The sequence below is a fragment of the Molothrus ater genome, chromosome 15 (assembly GCF_012460135.2).
Source record: "Molothrus ater isolate BHLD 08-10-18 breed brown headed cowbird chromosome 15, BPBGC_Mater_1.1, whole genome shotgun sequence".
Lineage (NCBI taxonomy): Eukaryota > Metazoa > Chordata > Aves > Passeriformes > Icteridae > Molothrus > Molothrus ater.
Genome location: NC_050492.2, coordinates 14,601,287 through 14,617,102, shown reverse-complemented (window position 1 = coordinate 14,617,102; position 15,816 = coordinate 14,601,287). Strand labels below are relative to the sequence as shown.

Sequence of the window (15,816 nt, the reverse complement as noted above, 5' to 3'; positions counted from 1 at the left end):
AGTATTTTTTTTTTCTGGATGTGCATTAAGGAGTGAGGTCAGGAGGTTCTTATGTCCTGGTTGCTGCTCACGTGGGGTCTCTCCTCGGCTGGAGTGGAGCAGCTGAAACTTCTCTGTGCAAAAGATGTCATCTTCTTGATTTTCTTTAAACTTCCCCATGCAGATTTGGGTTTGCCCACTGCTCTCTTGCCCCGCCTGGGGTTGGTGACTTTAATTCAGTCAAATATCTTCTCCCCCAAACTTCTGCAGCTGCTTCCTTCTCTGTTCTGGCTGGTTGAAGTAGGTGAAGCCTCCTCTACTTCCTTTTTACCACAGACCCCTTCTCCACCTCAGAGAGCTTGACCTCTCAGTCTCATTAAAGTTAGTGGGTGTTTTTTGCATGTCTGAAAAAGTCATTTGTTACATGTTATTCGATGGCAGAAAATAATTCCCTGGTGGAAGACGAGGCGTTCTTGCATAAGCTCATTGTTACAATCAGTTGTTTTAAGACTGTAAAAATGCCATTGCATGCGTTGTAACTTTTACAAAACACATTTACTAAAAAGGAGTAACTTGAGGGTAAAAACTAGTACCCACTTCTAAAAGAATAAACTTGGATGAGAGTTTCCTGGCAGGGGAGAATATTTGACAAAATACTCAGATGGAAACTTCTCTGTTGGTTGATTTTTTTTTTTTCCCCCTTAAATTCTTGGGATCTGCATGTTTTGTCCTCCACTGACAGCTCCTCCTGCTAAAACCCTGCTGGGGGGTAGCACCCCATGATGAAGGCAGAGGAGTTGCTCTCCTTGCCCTGCCAGCTTGGGTGAAACCCTGCACAGCTCCCACCTCAAATTCTTCCTTGCAGCAGGATGTTGGGGGATTTTAGTTTTCATGTCTTGCTTTTCTTGTCTGCTGTCTGCTTCTTTTGGGAAACCAAAAACATTGGTTTGCAGCTCCAGAACAACCAGCAGCTCCAAGAGGTGCCTGAGCCTCTGCTGCCATTGGGAGCCTCTGTTGCTTTGCTGAGGACTCCAGGCCACTTCTGCCTTTTCAAATGGAATCACCGTCATGTTGACAACTTGTAATTGTCCTAAAATTCATTGGCCCAATTAGCACGACTTTCACACTGGATACCTAGCTAGGAACAATTCATGGAAATATTAAAGGAGGCCCCTGACCTGATAAGACTCAAGTGCCTTTTACTTTTCTCCTGTAACAGGCCAGTAAAACAGTGGCACTGGGCACATGAGTAAAATTAAGGACAAGTTCAAGTGCCTGTAGTGTCAGGGTCTGAATCTGCCATTAGTCCTGGGTGATGTGTCCTCCTGATCCTTAACCAGCAAGGTTTGCTGGTAGGAATGACTCACTGAGCCAGAATCAGCTACTTTAAAGAATTAATTTCCTTACAGATACTTCAGAAACATAAAGTGTAAGAAGTAAATTAAAACTTTATATAGTGGGCTGAGTTTTAACCAGAAGACCAAATGCCCACATCACAGATTTATAGCCATTCAATATACTTTGACTGAGACAAAATTATTTCTGTTCTGGGAACATGGAAAGATGTGCAGTCATTCCCTTTATTAAAGCACTTTGCGCTTTCTTTGTTCTTAAAATTCACTGGCTCAGAAGCTTTATTCTTCTCCTATTTATTTCCTGCTAGCCCTTGCTTTGTGTTTCATGGCCATAAGGTGGAGGGGTAGAAAAAACCCAAACTGACTGTAGTAGGCAAATGTTGTGTTCCTGACAGGGTGGGGGAGACATATTCAAAATTCTTACAGCTCATATTAGATATTTCCCATTTCCTTTGCTGCCCATACGTGTGTAAGAGGGTGCTGTTTGTTTACCAGGCCGCTTGACCCTATTGCACAAATCTGTCATCTATTGTGCTGCTAACACGCTTTTAAATTGCAAATCTGATGCTCTTTAGGGGTCTAGAATGGGAAAAAATTCTCTCTCCACACCATTCTGTTTCTCTTGATTTCTTGCCTGTTGTAAGTGGAAGTTGGGATGTGCTGAATTTGCACCAGGGGTGCAAATGCAGCCTCAATTATAAGCATAAAATTAGAGTCTGTTCCCCATTAATCAGCCCAGCTAATTGCTATGCACTACCATTAGCCATATGGTGTGAAAGACAGCTTGCTCTCCCTAAGATGAAATTTCTTCATTTCAGACATGAAATAGTGAGGGCTCTGTATTTCAAAATAGCTTGTTTTAGATATTTAATTTCTAAACAACTTTCAGCAGTGCTTTCTATCAAGGCTAACTGCACAATAAAACTTTGCATTTATGTGACAAAGCTGGGTATTTATAGTGTACTACAGCTACGGCACGGAGGAGACAAAGAATTCAAATGTGTAAGAGAGTCCTGGCTGTGGTAGGAGAGCGAAGCTAAGGTTTGCTTCAGGTAGCTGTTTATTTCAAAGGATTTCATTGTGTTTTGTCAGATATAAAAATCTACACTGTTGGTGAAAATGTTAATAGCTGGGGAGAATTCACAACCTCAGTGGAATTTATTAGTATTGTAGGCAGCATGGGGAGGGACATCTATAGTTAATATTGCCTCAACAATTTCCATTATGAAACCTTCAGTGGCTTACAGCTTTGCCAAACTTAAACTGTTCTGGCTGAAATATCCTTTGCAGGGTGTCAGCCTCAGGCTGACTTTCTTTGGAAAGTTTCAGCTAAAATGGTTCAGTGATTTCTGAGAATGAGGTTGGAGTAAAATATGGGTTTTGTCTGTGTAAAATAAGATCTTACAGCTGTTTTGGCAAGGGGGTCCCACACCTCCACGCTGCAGGGTGAGGAGCCTGTTTGGGGCAGGGATGCCATGGATCCTGATGGCATCACTGCTGGGAGGGATCCCACCTCGATGGGACCTTGTGCCACATCTCCCACCCATCCTGGCAGCCAAAGTCTCCTTGGTGCTGGCCAGGTGCCACGGGCCCCTAATTCCTCATTGTTCATTGTCCCTGGGACACACAAAGCAGGGCTCCTGCACGGGGACGCTCCGGCCATTGTGCCAGGCCGGGCACGGCAAGGGAGGCTCTGGGGTGAGCAGGCCTCGTCCTGAGGGCCCGGCTGAGATCCTCGGGCACGTGGAAGGGAAGAGGAGGAGGAGGAGGATGGGGAGCAAGGAGACAGGAGAGTAGCAGGTCCCCAGAGGGTTGGGGTGAGGAGAAAGGCAGCAATAAAAGCTGGGGGTGGTGGTGGCCTGGGGAGGAGCAGGATAGGGATGGTGAAGGGTTCAGGAATGAGCCATGAGGATGGCAACAACAGCGGGAGCTGGAAATGCTGGGAGGATGCTTTACTACAAAGGACTACTGGCTTCAAAAACAAGCAAACCCCACAAATAAATGAATTTTTGTAGGCTTTTCCTTTGGGCCAACATGGCATTGTGTCTGAGCCATGGCTCCTGGCCCCACCTGGGGAGAGGTGTCATGGAAAAGCAGCAAAGATGAGTCCTTGTCCTCATGGCTGCACGGAGCTGGCACTCCCTGCTCTTGCACAGAGTCTTGCTGGGAGCCGGAGGGTTTCTGAGTGGTTTGGAGAAGCTCCTGGGAATTTTAAAATTCTTTCAGGGAAAGGAGAAAGGGTGCTGAATATTTAGGAACTTATTTCCAAGCGCTAAGTAGGCACTAAAAGCCAAAGCTTTTGAGGGAAATTGAATTAAAAGCACTTTTAACCAGGTCTGAAACTCAAGATCTGCATGATGTTTTAATTCTCTGCATAGAAAGACTAGAGTGAAGAGGCCTCCAATTCTGCTGTTGCAGGGAGGGGAAAAAACCACAAAAGGCAAACTAAATTCTAAAATATAATTCTCTAGATCATGGAGGAACATTCAGGGCCTCCTTTCATGCCAGAGAGCCACTTGATGGTGGGATGTGCCAGCCATGCAGCCCTTCCACATCGCCCTCAGACTGTGGTCATGGAATGAGGTCTCCTACTGTCACCTGGGACTATTGGGGTGCACTTTTGGGAGGGTACCCCAATTAAGGGGCCACCTGAGGAGCAGTGAAGTGTTTCCCCTGCTCTCAAAGCTGGGTTGCCCCCACTGGGCAGTGCCTGATGCTTGTGGCAGGAGGTGAGACCGAGGTGTCCCTGTCCCCATGACCCTGTGGCTGCCTCTCCCTCTGGGTTAATGCCCAGGAAGGTGCCAACCTCTGAGCCCTGTGGTGTGTGGATGCTGGTATTTGCCCATCTCATGCTGGGAGCCTGGGAACCTTTGCTTGCCTGAGTAAGTGTGGCAATTTCTGTCCCTCCAGTCTGCTGGGAGAATGTCAGGACTAGCCCTGATTCACTTCAGTCACAAGAACTGCATTGTCTTAACTTGTGCCAACTCTGTTTCTAATTACATTTTAATCATTTAAAAATGATTAGCAGTTTTTATTGCCTTGTTTGTGGGTAAATTTTCTCACCCCACACATTCTAGCTGCACTCCAATGACAAGTCCTTTTATAGGCAAAAAAGCCCCTGAACGTCCCCATGACTATTTACCTACAGCATATTTTATTCCTTCCTAAATTTTAATACTTTCAGGGTGCCAAGGCTCTGGCATTTTCTGGTGGATCAATTGTGGTATTGTGCTGTAAAATTAAGCAGTTTTTTTTGGCAATCCCAAACAATGTAACTTCCACCGAAATGAAGATACCGCACATGTGTTAACTGTGAAAAGTTTCAGCCCTGAATAGTTGCCTTGAAGCTTTTTGCGGTGAAAAGAATTATGTATTTTCCTCTCTTTGAAAACAAAATTATTATTTTTCTAAAAGCCATGTTTAAACAGGCTGTTTTTGTAAAAGGCCCCTTTTTTGTTATCTTTAGTGTGGTTAGTTGCTTTATTGCTAATCTTGGTGGGTAACTGTATATTATTCACTCTATTGTTCAGCAACACAAGAGAACCTTTGTCATACTCCCAACAAGGCTATTTATATAGCATGGCACTGCTGAGGGCTTCTTCCTGCCCTGATGTTCTTCCACCTTCTGGGGAAAGGAAAATAGTTCATCTGAGAGGGAGAGTGAGCAGTGGTCCCTCCTGACAGCTGCTGAAATACAGGCGAGGTGCAGGTCTCCGGGATGCCACTGGGAGCAAACTTAGTGGTTTCCAAAGATTTGGTTGTGTGTGGTTGAGGCTGGCCAGAATGTTTATTGAACCTGAGATGTGCTCAGGTCTGGCCAGGGAGAGCAGCTGGGGTGGTCCTCACTGCCTGACACTTGGTGCCATCATGGGATGGAGTCCCTGCAGCCCTGCAGCTGCCCAGGCTTTGTCCAGCAGGTCCTGGGGGACTAAGATGGATTTGGGCAAGTCAGGGGCTTCTTGATTTTTAATTTTTTTTTTATTTCTTGAAGCCTTGACTTCAGTGGGGGAGTTTCTGTTAAGGGACATCAGCAACCAGGATCTTTCCTTGTGAGATGGGGGTTTCCTCCCTGGGGTGAGTGGGTGGGTGAAATCTAAAGGCTTTGCTGACCTTTGTGGCTGTGATTTGGCCTTGTGGGTTTAGATGGGCTGGTGGGAAGAGCCGGGCAGCTCCCTGCCACAGCTCCAGAGGCACCAGGAGGGATTCCCACCTGGAGCAGGAACGTGTACCTCACCTACAAACTCACCAGCAATATATTTATACCTCCTTACCGAAAACAACCCTTGACGAGGAATCATCAAAACCCACCAACTTAACTTCTCTTAGGAAACAATGAGCCACCTTAGCTCAAAAAGAATCCCAGCCTTGAGGTCAGCCATGGAGCAGAGCTTTGGGAGACGGAGCTTATATTTCACATGCCTGCTTTGTATCTGACCTGACGCAGGGCAGCAGCCGCTGGAGCAGAGCTCTCCGTGGCATTAGTGATCATTAACATGCTCGGAAAACTTGGGGAAACAGGCGCGCTCGAGCATAAAAAGCTGCTGCTGCTGCTTGCATTTCAGCTCCCCCATTAACACCAGTGCTTCTTAGAGGGAGAATAATTGTGCTTTTGGAGTTTGGGGGGGAGGCTTGCCAGTAGCTGGGAATTGTGTGGAAGCAGGAATATCTTGTGGATGTGTAACACAAGCGTTAAGCAAATGTAAAAACCAGGCTCAGCAGGGAAAAATCTGCCTTATTTTGTGTGCCAGCGTCTGCGGGACAACTGTTAAACCCTGCGGAAAAGAGGCTACAAACAGGCAGCTCTCCCTGTTTTGGGCAATCCTTGAATTATTATTTGTGAAAGGGGCAAAACCCCTCTCTTTTTATATTTTCCGTTGCTAACCAGCTGTGCAAGAAGTTAAACACCATAATTAACCCATATGTGACCCAGTGCATTTGACTGATTTGCAGGCAGGGCCGGCAGGGTAACTCGAGCCGGCAATTTGAACCCAACATGTTCGTAATGATGATTTTACAGTGTAATGGTCGCACTAAATCCTTTCGCTTTTGCTCTGTAGCCGCTGTTGTGACAAGAAAAGCTGTGGCAACAGAAATGAGACTCCATCAGATCCAGTGATAATTGACAGGTAAGGACTGCTATTGTTTCCTTCCATTTTTTTTTCCTCTTCCTCCCTCTCCTCATTATAATGAAACACCTGCCCCGTGTTGCTAATGGGGAAGAATTAGGAGGATATGCGGATGAAATTTTGGTTTTTTTGATACAGAATTAGTTGTGCTTGGCAGTTGTGATTGCCTTGGAAGGGCCATATGTGGGAAAATGTAGGGAGGGATACTGGAGCGCCCTGCTCTGTGGAGAGCTCCAGCTCTTGTAACTGATTCATGTGCATAAAGAGGAGATTTTTCTTTCTGACTTTCTGTGACTCAATTCACATGCTATGCCAGGGAAGCTTCAGGAATAAAATAATAATAGTTTGTGATTTATGAAATGTGGTTGGGTGCTTATAAATATTTAACTTTTATTTGAAAAATGTTTGAATCATTATCACTTAGCTACTGTAGTTCTGTTGGATGCAATCCATCTACATTTTAAGGCTTTTATTTATGCATAAAAACAGTTAAGAAAATAGATCTGCAATGTAAGGTTTTTTCCCTCCTCTTATTTTCTTTGGTTGGAATACTATTTTGACTGTATTGTCAGTTGATTAATTCATTTTTGCCTGTCTTAATTATTGTGTTTTTAAACAGATCCATATTGCTAATCTGACATCACTGAGTAAATCATTGTAGTACAATACATCTATTCCTGTTGTTCTGGGCCATGTGTAGTTTCTGTTGCTTGCCAATTATGCAAAATGGTAGCCAAAGAGCCATTTTTACATTTTTACTGTCCAAATGTGTTGTCCAAAGCCGTGCGGGATAGCCAGGGTATTGTGCAGCATTACTCCAGAGGAGTTAAATGGCCACCAAGCACCAAAAGCTGGGGAGAGCAACACCCTGCTCTGAGCTGCGAATAGAGGGACCCCAAACACACAGGGAGGAGGGCACAGAGCATTTGCCTCTCCTTGCATTGCTGCCTGAGTTATGTTTGCTGTATGAAGTTCTTAGAATCTTCCATGCCAGAGCATCCATTTTATGAAAGAAGGTCAGGTGGGTTTGATGCATTGAGGGGCCCACTGGAGAGCAGTCCAGAGCTTTGTGCTCATCCCAGCTCCCAGTTCTTGGATGGGTTGGGTAGGAAAGTGCTTTTATTGGATGCTCATAGCAGATGTTTTGATTAGCTGTAATAAGTCATCCTGAGAATGTTTAAATCTCAGAAGATATCCCTATCTATTTTACTAGGCATATTTTCATCTTCTCTGAGCATCAGGTAGCACCAGAGGAAGTGTGTGTGGGGGAAAGCCCCCCAGTGAAACCTGTACAGAGCTGTGTTCTATAAGCATGCTGCAGAGCTGAACACTATAAACATGGTGTTAGAGTGGCATTTTGAGCAACATGAAAGCTACAAAATTCACATGAATTTTTCATTGTACTGGAAAGTGAGATGTTAAGATGCTAATGGCAGGTTTACAGAAATATTTTGTTTAACTATCTAGTATGCAAAACTGCCAGTTGCAGATAATTTTAAATTTTGAAAGCCAGAGATGCTGTCTGTTACATGCTTCCCGCAAAATGAGGAAAATAGGTACAGGAAGAAAACCCCAGCTTTAGCTTCCTAGCAGTGATCCAATTCTCAGACTGTATGTGAATTGATGCAATAGTTACCAATTTTGAGGTTTCTTCTTAAAATGCAAGGTAAACACAATTCAAAGCTGATAACACAAACCCTGCCTTGCCACCCACACTGAATCACACTTGGCTTGTGAATGGGTTAAGCTTTTAAGTTCTTCACTTGGTTTTAAATTGTGACTTTGATACAGGAGGTTGATATGACTGTGGTTTGAATAACACTTGATTTTGACCTGTTCCTGTGGGTTGCAATGGCATAAGAAATTTGACTCAGCAGTACTGTAATTAGCCCTCCCTGTGTTTTTGAAACAGGATTGTGTTACCTGGATTGCATTAGTGTGGCTTCTATTGTTGCCGCTTCGCATCTGTCCCAGTAGGGTACTTAAAACCTTTTCTTGGCTGGGGCTAGTTCAAACAATTTAGGCCAAGCAAGTATGTGCTTTATACAGTTAGTAGCTTTTGTGATGTTTCTTGTGACATTTATCCTATTCATTTTTCTTGTCCCCTTTGGTTTGGAAAGGATGAAGTGATTTATACGGAGCCTTTTTACCTGAAAACGATTCCTGTAAAATTGTTCTGTGATTAAAACGCCTGCACAAGTCAGGCCATGTGTTTGGTTGTGCTCCATTGTCACTTCTCCATGCACACAGTTTTTAACCATTATGTCAATTGGTATGCAAAGCCTTATTTAGTTATTTTTATTTGCAGTGAGCTTAGAGAACTCATTTACCATTTGGGCTAAAGCACTCCCACATGCCTGATGCTCTGATCAAGTCTTTGCCTATGGATTTAATCTAACTCTTGCATCAAATCTTGTGAATCCACAGACTCTGACCTAACATAGAGTTTAACATAGAATCTATCCATGGGATTTTTGACATATGTACTTACATGGAAATGTTATCCTCTTCTGACAAGTTGGAATACTATTTGGGATTGATTAATTCTCTTTGATGAGGCTGGAGGGACTCGGGATAGAGAGGGCTCTGGCTTTGTGGTGGTTTGGTGAACTTGGAGAAAAGGCTCTTGGCAACTTCAAAGTTACATGTGCTGCATTCTCCTTCAAACCCTGGATATGTGTGAAATCAAATTGTATATTTCTCTTTAATGAAAATGTGGGTTTTAAGAAAGAAAGTCTATAGCTGTGTTTGAAAAGGGATATGACTTTATCCTTTATAAAATTGTTTTATACTTTGCTCTATTATAGTATCAGCAGATACAGCAGTGAAAGGCATCGAAAGAAATTTATACTCATATAAAATAGTGATTTAAATTTTCTCTGGAGACAAAATTAGTTTATTATGATTACAGAGCAGTCATCCCAAGGAAGTTTCTTGGAAACCTGTGTGTGTCTGTATCATCTTCTTAGCATAGCCTGTATATTTTATTGCTAATCCAGTTACATGTGTTGAGATGAAGATCTGATGAACAGGAACTCATTTTAAAAGGGGTATTATTGTCACAATACAAATGCACAATTCCTCCTACGAGTGCAGTGGCAGGGCTGTATTGTAATCACACTTAAAGAAAACACAGAGCACTTCCTGTTATTAAATTAAATTCTAGATTGATTTAACTTTCAAATTGTTACTCATATTTGAATTTAAAAGGTTCGCAATAAAATTCCTGTGAAGAAATTGAATAAACTGTAGTTTTATTACCACTCTGGATATCCTGGTATCCTAACCTTTTTCCTTACAGTTATCTTAGTTCAATAAATAAAACCTCATTAGACTATTCCCATTTCAACGAGTTTATTAAATTTTACAGGAGTAATTAGCATAAGCTGTGCTAATTTTTCTGGAAGACTAATGAGAGAGCTTCCTAATTAGGTTTGCTTTGTGAGAATCAGAAAAGATGATAATGACAAAAGTCACATAGGGGAGAAAGTGGGGCTTGATGTTATTCCTTGGTTCAGGAAAAAGGCTCTTCTCTTGGCACTCTGTTCTAAACTTTTAAACCCAATTTACCATTGTCAAGACCGATATTTAATGGTGTTACCAGTGCCTGCTGGGGCTTCTTTACCTTTTATGGCTGCATCCAGTCAATAGGAGTCCTACTGACTGATAAAATAGGAATAGCCACTGCAACCCCAAATATAGCGGCAGAAAATATATATATACCATATATATCATATAGATCCTGCTTGAGACATTGCATGGAAAAAGGGCTGAAACAAGCGGCTCCTGGTTTATCCCAAATTTCGCTTCTTCCCAGAGTACTTGAGCAGGCTGATGACAGTGACCTGGGATTGGCTTTGCTAATATTTACCAATAGAGGCAGAACCTGTAGTGAGAATCTGGCCACTGTCCATCTGTTGGGTTGATAATCTTTAGGTGAGGTAGAAGTCAAGGAGCTTTGTGCTGGAGCTTCCCTGGGAGGAACTGTATGACCTTTGGGGGCAGGGGATGGCCAGGGCTTCTCCTAGCCCTGCTCTGGTAATACACTGAAGGTCTTCATGTGATATTTTGGATATTTGGATCATTGCTTTGGGAGCAATGAGGAGGTTTGTGCCTTTCCTGTGCTATCACAGCTCTTGTCCATGGAGCAGGGGTGGGGACTCACGGGTTGGAGGCTGTAATATTTCCTATACCTTGATATCAGATGACACCAAAGTACATTTTAATGTATGAGCTCTTACCAGTGTCTGAAAGGCCTCTGTGCTTCCAACATGTGCAGGATGCTCATCTGGGCTCTCTGTAACTTGTCCCAGCACACCCAGCCAACTCACCTACAGATGGGTTTGAAATCTTTCTGCCTGTAACCTGAAAAGTTTTATGTTTGTGGGTAGAATTTCACTCTGCAAGGACATGAAAAACTCATTACCTCTGTTTTACTGCTTTACAAGTCATCAGGTAGTGGATTGTATTTAACAAGCCTGATCATCTTTTCATCCTAAATACCAGGCAGGTGGAAAAGTGACTGGGAGGACTGTATCACACTCCCTGCATCCTCCCCACAAACACACTGCTTAAGTAGATGTGGCAAATAATGCATTTTGCAGTAGCTTTCCATGTCTGGAGAGAGGGGAAAGGAGATGCAGGCAGAACCTGCCCTCCAGGAGAGGGGATGAGAGGTGGGTTTTGCTGAGGGATGCTTTGTTGCAGGGGATGGGGTCAGTGCTGCAGCTGATCCCCACCAGCCTGCAGGGACGTGGGCTCGTCACAGCCCTGTGGTGCAGCAAAGTGGCAGGAGATGCCAGGTGCTCTGGCAGTGGTTCCTCGGCAGGGGTGCAGGTTCCTGCCCTGTCCTGGTGCTATCCTTGTCCCCCTGACCATGTCAGTACCCGAACCTGGCTGTGTGGGGTCAGGGGAAGCTGTGTCTGCCCCCCCTTGCTTGCAGCCTGGGGGTCCCATCACTGCTGGCTCCTTGGGTGGCTTTTCCACACAGAAGGAGCAGGAGGGCAGGCATGGAGCACTCTGATAGATATTCTAGGTGCAAACTGTCCCTGGCTGTGAATATTTGGCTGTTATGTGGAATTCTGTGCTGGAAAGCAACCCACACCTCCCAGTTGTTGTGGCCCTTCCAGAGCTAGATGGGAATTATTGATCCATCAGGGAGGAGTCAGAGGAGCAGAAGCTGGGTGACAGAGCTGCCCCCAGCAATGCACAGAGATGTCTCCCAGGCTGTCTTTTCAGGCTGTGCTGCCTAAACCCCCTGGGCCTCTGAGCAGGGTGTTCAGAGACAGAAGTTGGCCTCGAGTGCTTCATGCGAGCTCCGGGAGCCTGTGAGCCCACACATTTCTGAGAGGGGAGGGACCCAAACACACATCCTCCAGGATTTGCTTGTGATTGATGCAGCTGAGAAGCATTACCCAGAACATTTCCCACATGACTTAGGCAACCAAAGGCATTTTGAGCTCTTGTGAGATAAATGGGAGACTGATCAGTAGATGCTTCTCACACTGAGATTCAGGCTTGCATGCTTGCCTCTCTGAGTGCTCCTCATGCATGTGGTGTCAGCCTTCTTTCTGATGATGAAATCACTAGAGCTGGGGGTAACTTTGCAAGGATTCTTGCAAAAATCTCTTGGTTTCAGCCTGTTGGGGTTGGCACATATCACTGCTGCTTATAAATTCCTTTATTTTGCTCTTGGGGCTGAATGAACTTGGTCAGGGTCAAACCAGCTTCTGCTTATTGTTTGTTTGATTACTCTTCTCTCTGCCTCCAAGTACAAGAATTTTTGTGTGATCTCAGAAGTATTATGCAAAACCTTAATTTGGTCTGAGCTTCACTCAGAAGGTTTGTGAGTTTCTCAGCAAACCTGTTCTGAGTTTTCAGTTTGTTATTAAATCCCAAACCAGGCAAGCCTTATGTGGTTTTGGGTTTCACTGCAAACATTTCACACTACTCTAATAGTTACTTGCTTCTCTCAGTGATGCCTTTTGAATCCACAGCTAGTGTTTGGGGCTTTAGTTAACTGAGATCTTATGTTTGACTATTACTATTTCATATCATTGGTGATATAGCAGAGACTTCTATTGCAAAGCAGGCTCATTGTGCTGAATGCTCTGTAATTTCTAAGCAGGGAGATGATCCCATTCCTGAAAAAAAAATGGTTCTCCTGATGCAGAGTAAAACTTGAGATTTTCCTAGGCAGACTAAAAAGCTTGTGTTGAATGTCCTGGGGATGAGGGGAAGTGAAGACAAGATTGCTGATTTTGGCATTTGACTGTGCTCACCCACAGCCATGGGCTTGGCCAGCTGTGGCTTGAGTGCACACATGGGATGTGCTGGCCCTGCTGCCCCAAGGCCAGGGTGTCCATGTCAGTAAGTCCCTTGGGCTCTTCTTGAAAATCTCTTTCTCAGTGAGGGTTAACAAGTTTAGAGACTGAATTGGTTTGTTTTAGTCCTCAAAGTCCATCCTGAAGACCCTGTGGATTTTCTTGTGCAAAGGAATCTGAGACCTCATGGATTATTCTGCTGCTCCATTCTGGGGTCAGGATTTGGGTATCTGAGGTTGGAGGTGCTTTAAAAATGTTGGTGCAGTGACGTCTTGAAGGCACCAGGAAAGCTCTGAGTGCTCTGGCTCCAATAGGAGCCCAGAGCCTGGCAGGGGGATCCATCCCTTTGTTTCTTGTCACAAAACTTCAAATGTGTTCTTCATACCTATCGATTTCTTAATATGAACTCCTTCTTCAAAGCATGTCCTGCAGCAGGGAGGATGTGCTGGGCACAGTGGGCTCCCTGGCTCCGTGCAGCTCAGTGCCAGCCCTTCTCTCTCAAGAGTGGGGATTTTTTGAGGGGGGGCAAAAAACCCCTGTCTTTTTCTCATATGCAAATATATACACACATAGTTTCTGGAGTGGATAAATTTCCTCTTCCATCTTAACACCTGATTTATTTCCATATTTGCAGTCGCAGTGGGAATGCATACATGAACAAGAGCAATGGGGAAATGTATTTGCAAAGATCATCCTCAGTTTTAGTGCAGATTAGCTAAAATTCCTCTGAACATGAAAAATGTATCTCAGCTCTATTCCAGTGTTTACTGGATAAAAACACAACCCAAGCTTTATTCTGCAGGAGCTGAGGTGTGTGAGTAGTTTTCTTCATGTGAGTTTTCATAAATGTTTTCATGTTCCAGCCACCAAAATGTATTCTTATAAGTAATTGGCCACACTTATTTAAATAACTATGTTAAATTCACAGGCACTTCTGCCTGCTGGAAGTATTTAATTTTAATACAACATCTAACTAATAAAGTTGAAAGAGAGTAAGAAATACTTGTAGGTTACTGTGCAAATCGTGACTAAATTTCTAGAAATGGTTTTAAGACTGTCCTCAGAAGGCAGCAAGTCTCTGTAGTAGTAGTGGGAAATGTTGGTATGAATTTTCCTCTTTCCCTGTAACATCATGATATTTTTTCTGTAACAGTTCTGGAAAAGTACAGAAAACCCATACAAAGTTCCCAGTGTGTCACATTAGCAACTTTGCATAGGTAGTTTGTGATCAGAATATATTACTGTATCAACTGGGTGTTTACCTTTTTGCTAAGGACAGTATTTTACAGCTTTTTACTTTTTGAAGTGGAATGAATAATTTTCTATCCACTTTTTAAAAACAGCATTTGGAAATAGGAAATGTGAATACGAATTTTCTGTTGCTGTTAATATGTGAATGATATGAAATTAGTTATTAGAAGGCTTTATAGCAAATCACTGAAGTTATATACTGGACTGTAGTAAGGTGACCCAGATATAGAGCCTTTCAGAGCAATCATTGAAATGCTATGAACAGTGCTGTTTTGTCTTTGGTTTCTTGCTGCCTCTAAAGGTGTAGGCAGATGAAGATAACTTTAAAAAGAGCTATTTCTCCAATTACAAGCTTTTGTCCAAGAGCAAAGAAAGATTTTTAGACTAACAGCATTCACTATAACAAAATGAAATTCCCTTCATCTGACAAGAAGCAGAGCCTGGCAGTAGTTTGGGATTTTTTGTTGGGACTGGAGCAGCAGCTGCCCTCTGCACCCCGTGTTTTTCCCAGAGGGGAGGTGGCCTGAAGTGGGGAGGGTGGGAGGGCACTGCGTGCTGTCCCCTTCCTTTGGGGACATCATTTCCCCTTCCCAGGGCTCTGGGGAGGGCTGAGGGAGCAGCATCCCCCTGCCACCCCCCTTCCCCACCCCCACCGTGCCAGGAGGCCCAGCCAGATCTTTGAGGATTTGTAAGAACATGTCCAACGTGGCATTCCACAACTACGGCATCTCGCTAACGGGCTGAGGCACCAGAGTTCAGTAATGTAATATAAAAAGTAATGGTGTTAGCTAACACATCCTTAATAAGATATTGTCTGCTGCTCTGCCATATGCTACCGAGCAGGCTTTCCCTCTGTGGGGCTTTTGAGTTCTCTCAATAAGATTATTTCAAATACTCTAATCCTGAATCATTGACATGAATACAAAAGCCTAGTGACATCTAATAGATGCCTCTTAGCTTTGCTTTTCCTCTTGTTCCTTTCCTTTTTCTTCTCTTTTTACCTGACAAAAAGCTTATAGACACTTGGGCTCTGTCTCTCAGTACCAGTATGTGGGTCCCCTCATGAAATATAAAGGAGGAAAAAGGGCTGACATAGGCTGAAGCCACAGAGCAAAGGACCATAGAATTAAAAGGAAATGCCAGTAAATCCTAGCCTGTACACTCAGTTGTTCTTTTATTGTTTTCTTTAATTCTTCCATTGCCATGCTGGGCTAAAAAGAGATGAAAAATGGTGCTACCAAAAAAAAAAAAAAGTGGTGCTACAATGCCAGGGTCATATTGGCTTGCTTGATTCTTGGGTTTTCCTGGTGCTCCTCTCACCTTGACTTTCTAAGCAGAGTTGCAAACATTCAGCTAAACACATAATTCAATTAGATGAATGTTTAGGTCACGTTTTTCAAAGACTAATTAAAAAAAAGAAGAAGACATCCTTGTGTGACATGATTGTGATCCTGGAACCGATTAATTTTATATAACTAAATGTTAGAAAGACTTAATATTCCAATGTGAGTGTCTAGCAATCAGAAAATTATCTTCCTCTTAGTGTTGCCTCAACAACTGTTAGAGGGAGAAAATAATTTTCTGTTCCATCTTCTTTTGGACTTTGGCAAACTATTCATCTTTTGATTCCAAAATCTGCCTTTGGAAAAAGTGACTGGTGCAGGATACAGCCCGTATCTACAAGGGGTTAAAAATAAGCTATTTAAAACACAATACTTTTGCTTAATTTTTATCCATGGTTTTGCAGGGAGACTCTCAGGCTCTCCTGACCAGGATAACCAT

At 43.5% G+C, this 15,816-nt stretch overlaps 1 protein-coding gene across 4 annotated transcripts in view; it reads left to right on the top strand.

The window, feature by feature from the left end:
* Window positions 1–15,816, top strand: part of EBF1 (EBF transcription factor 1) — a 267,557-nt gene that overhangs the window by 12,286 nt on the left and 239,455 nt on the right. For all 4 annotated transcript variants that reach the window (XM_036391971.2, XM_036391967.2, XM_036391969.2 and 1 more), the window contains exon 6: window positions 6,392–6,460. In XM_036391971.2, coding sequence (XP_036247864.1) covers window positions 6,392–6,460 — 69 coding nt within the window. The remainder of the gene's footprint in view (window positions 1–6,391; window positions 6,461–15,816) is intronic.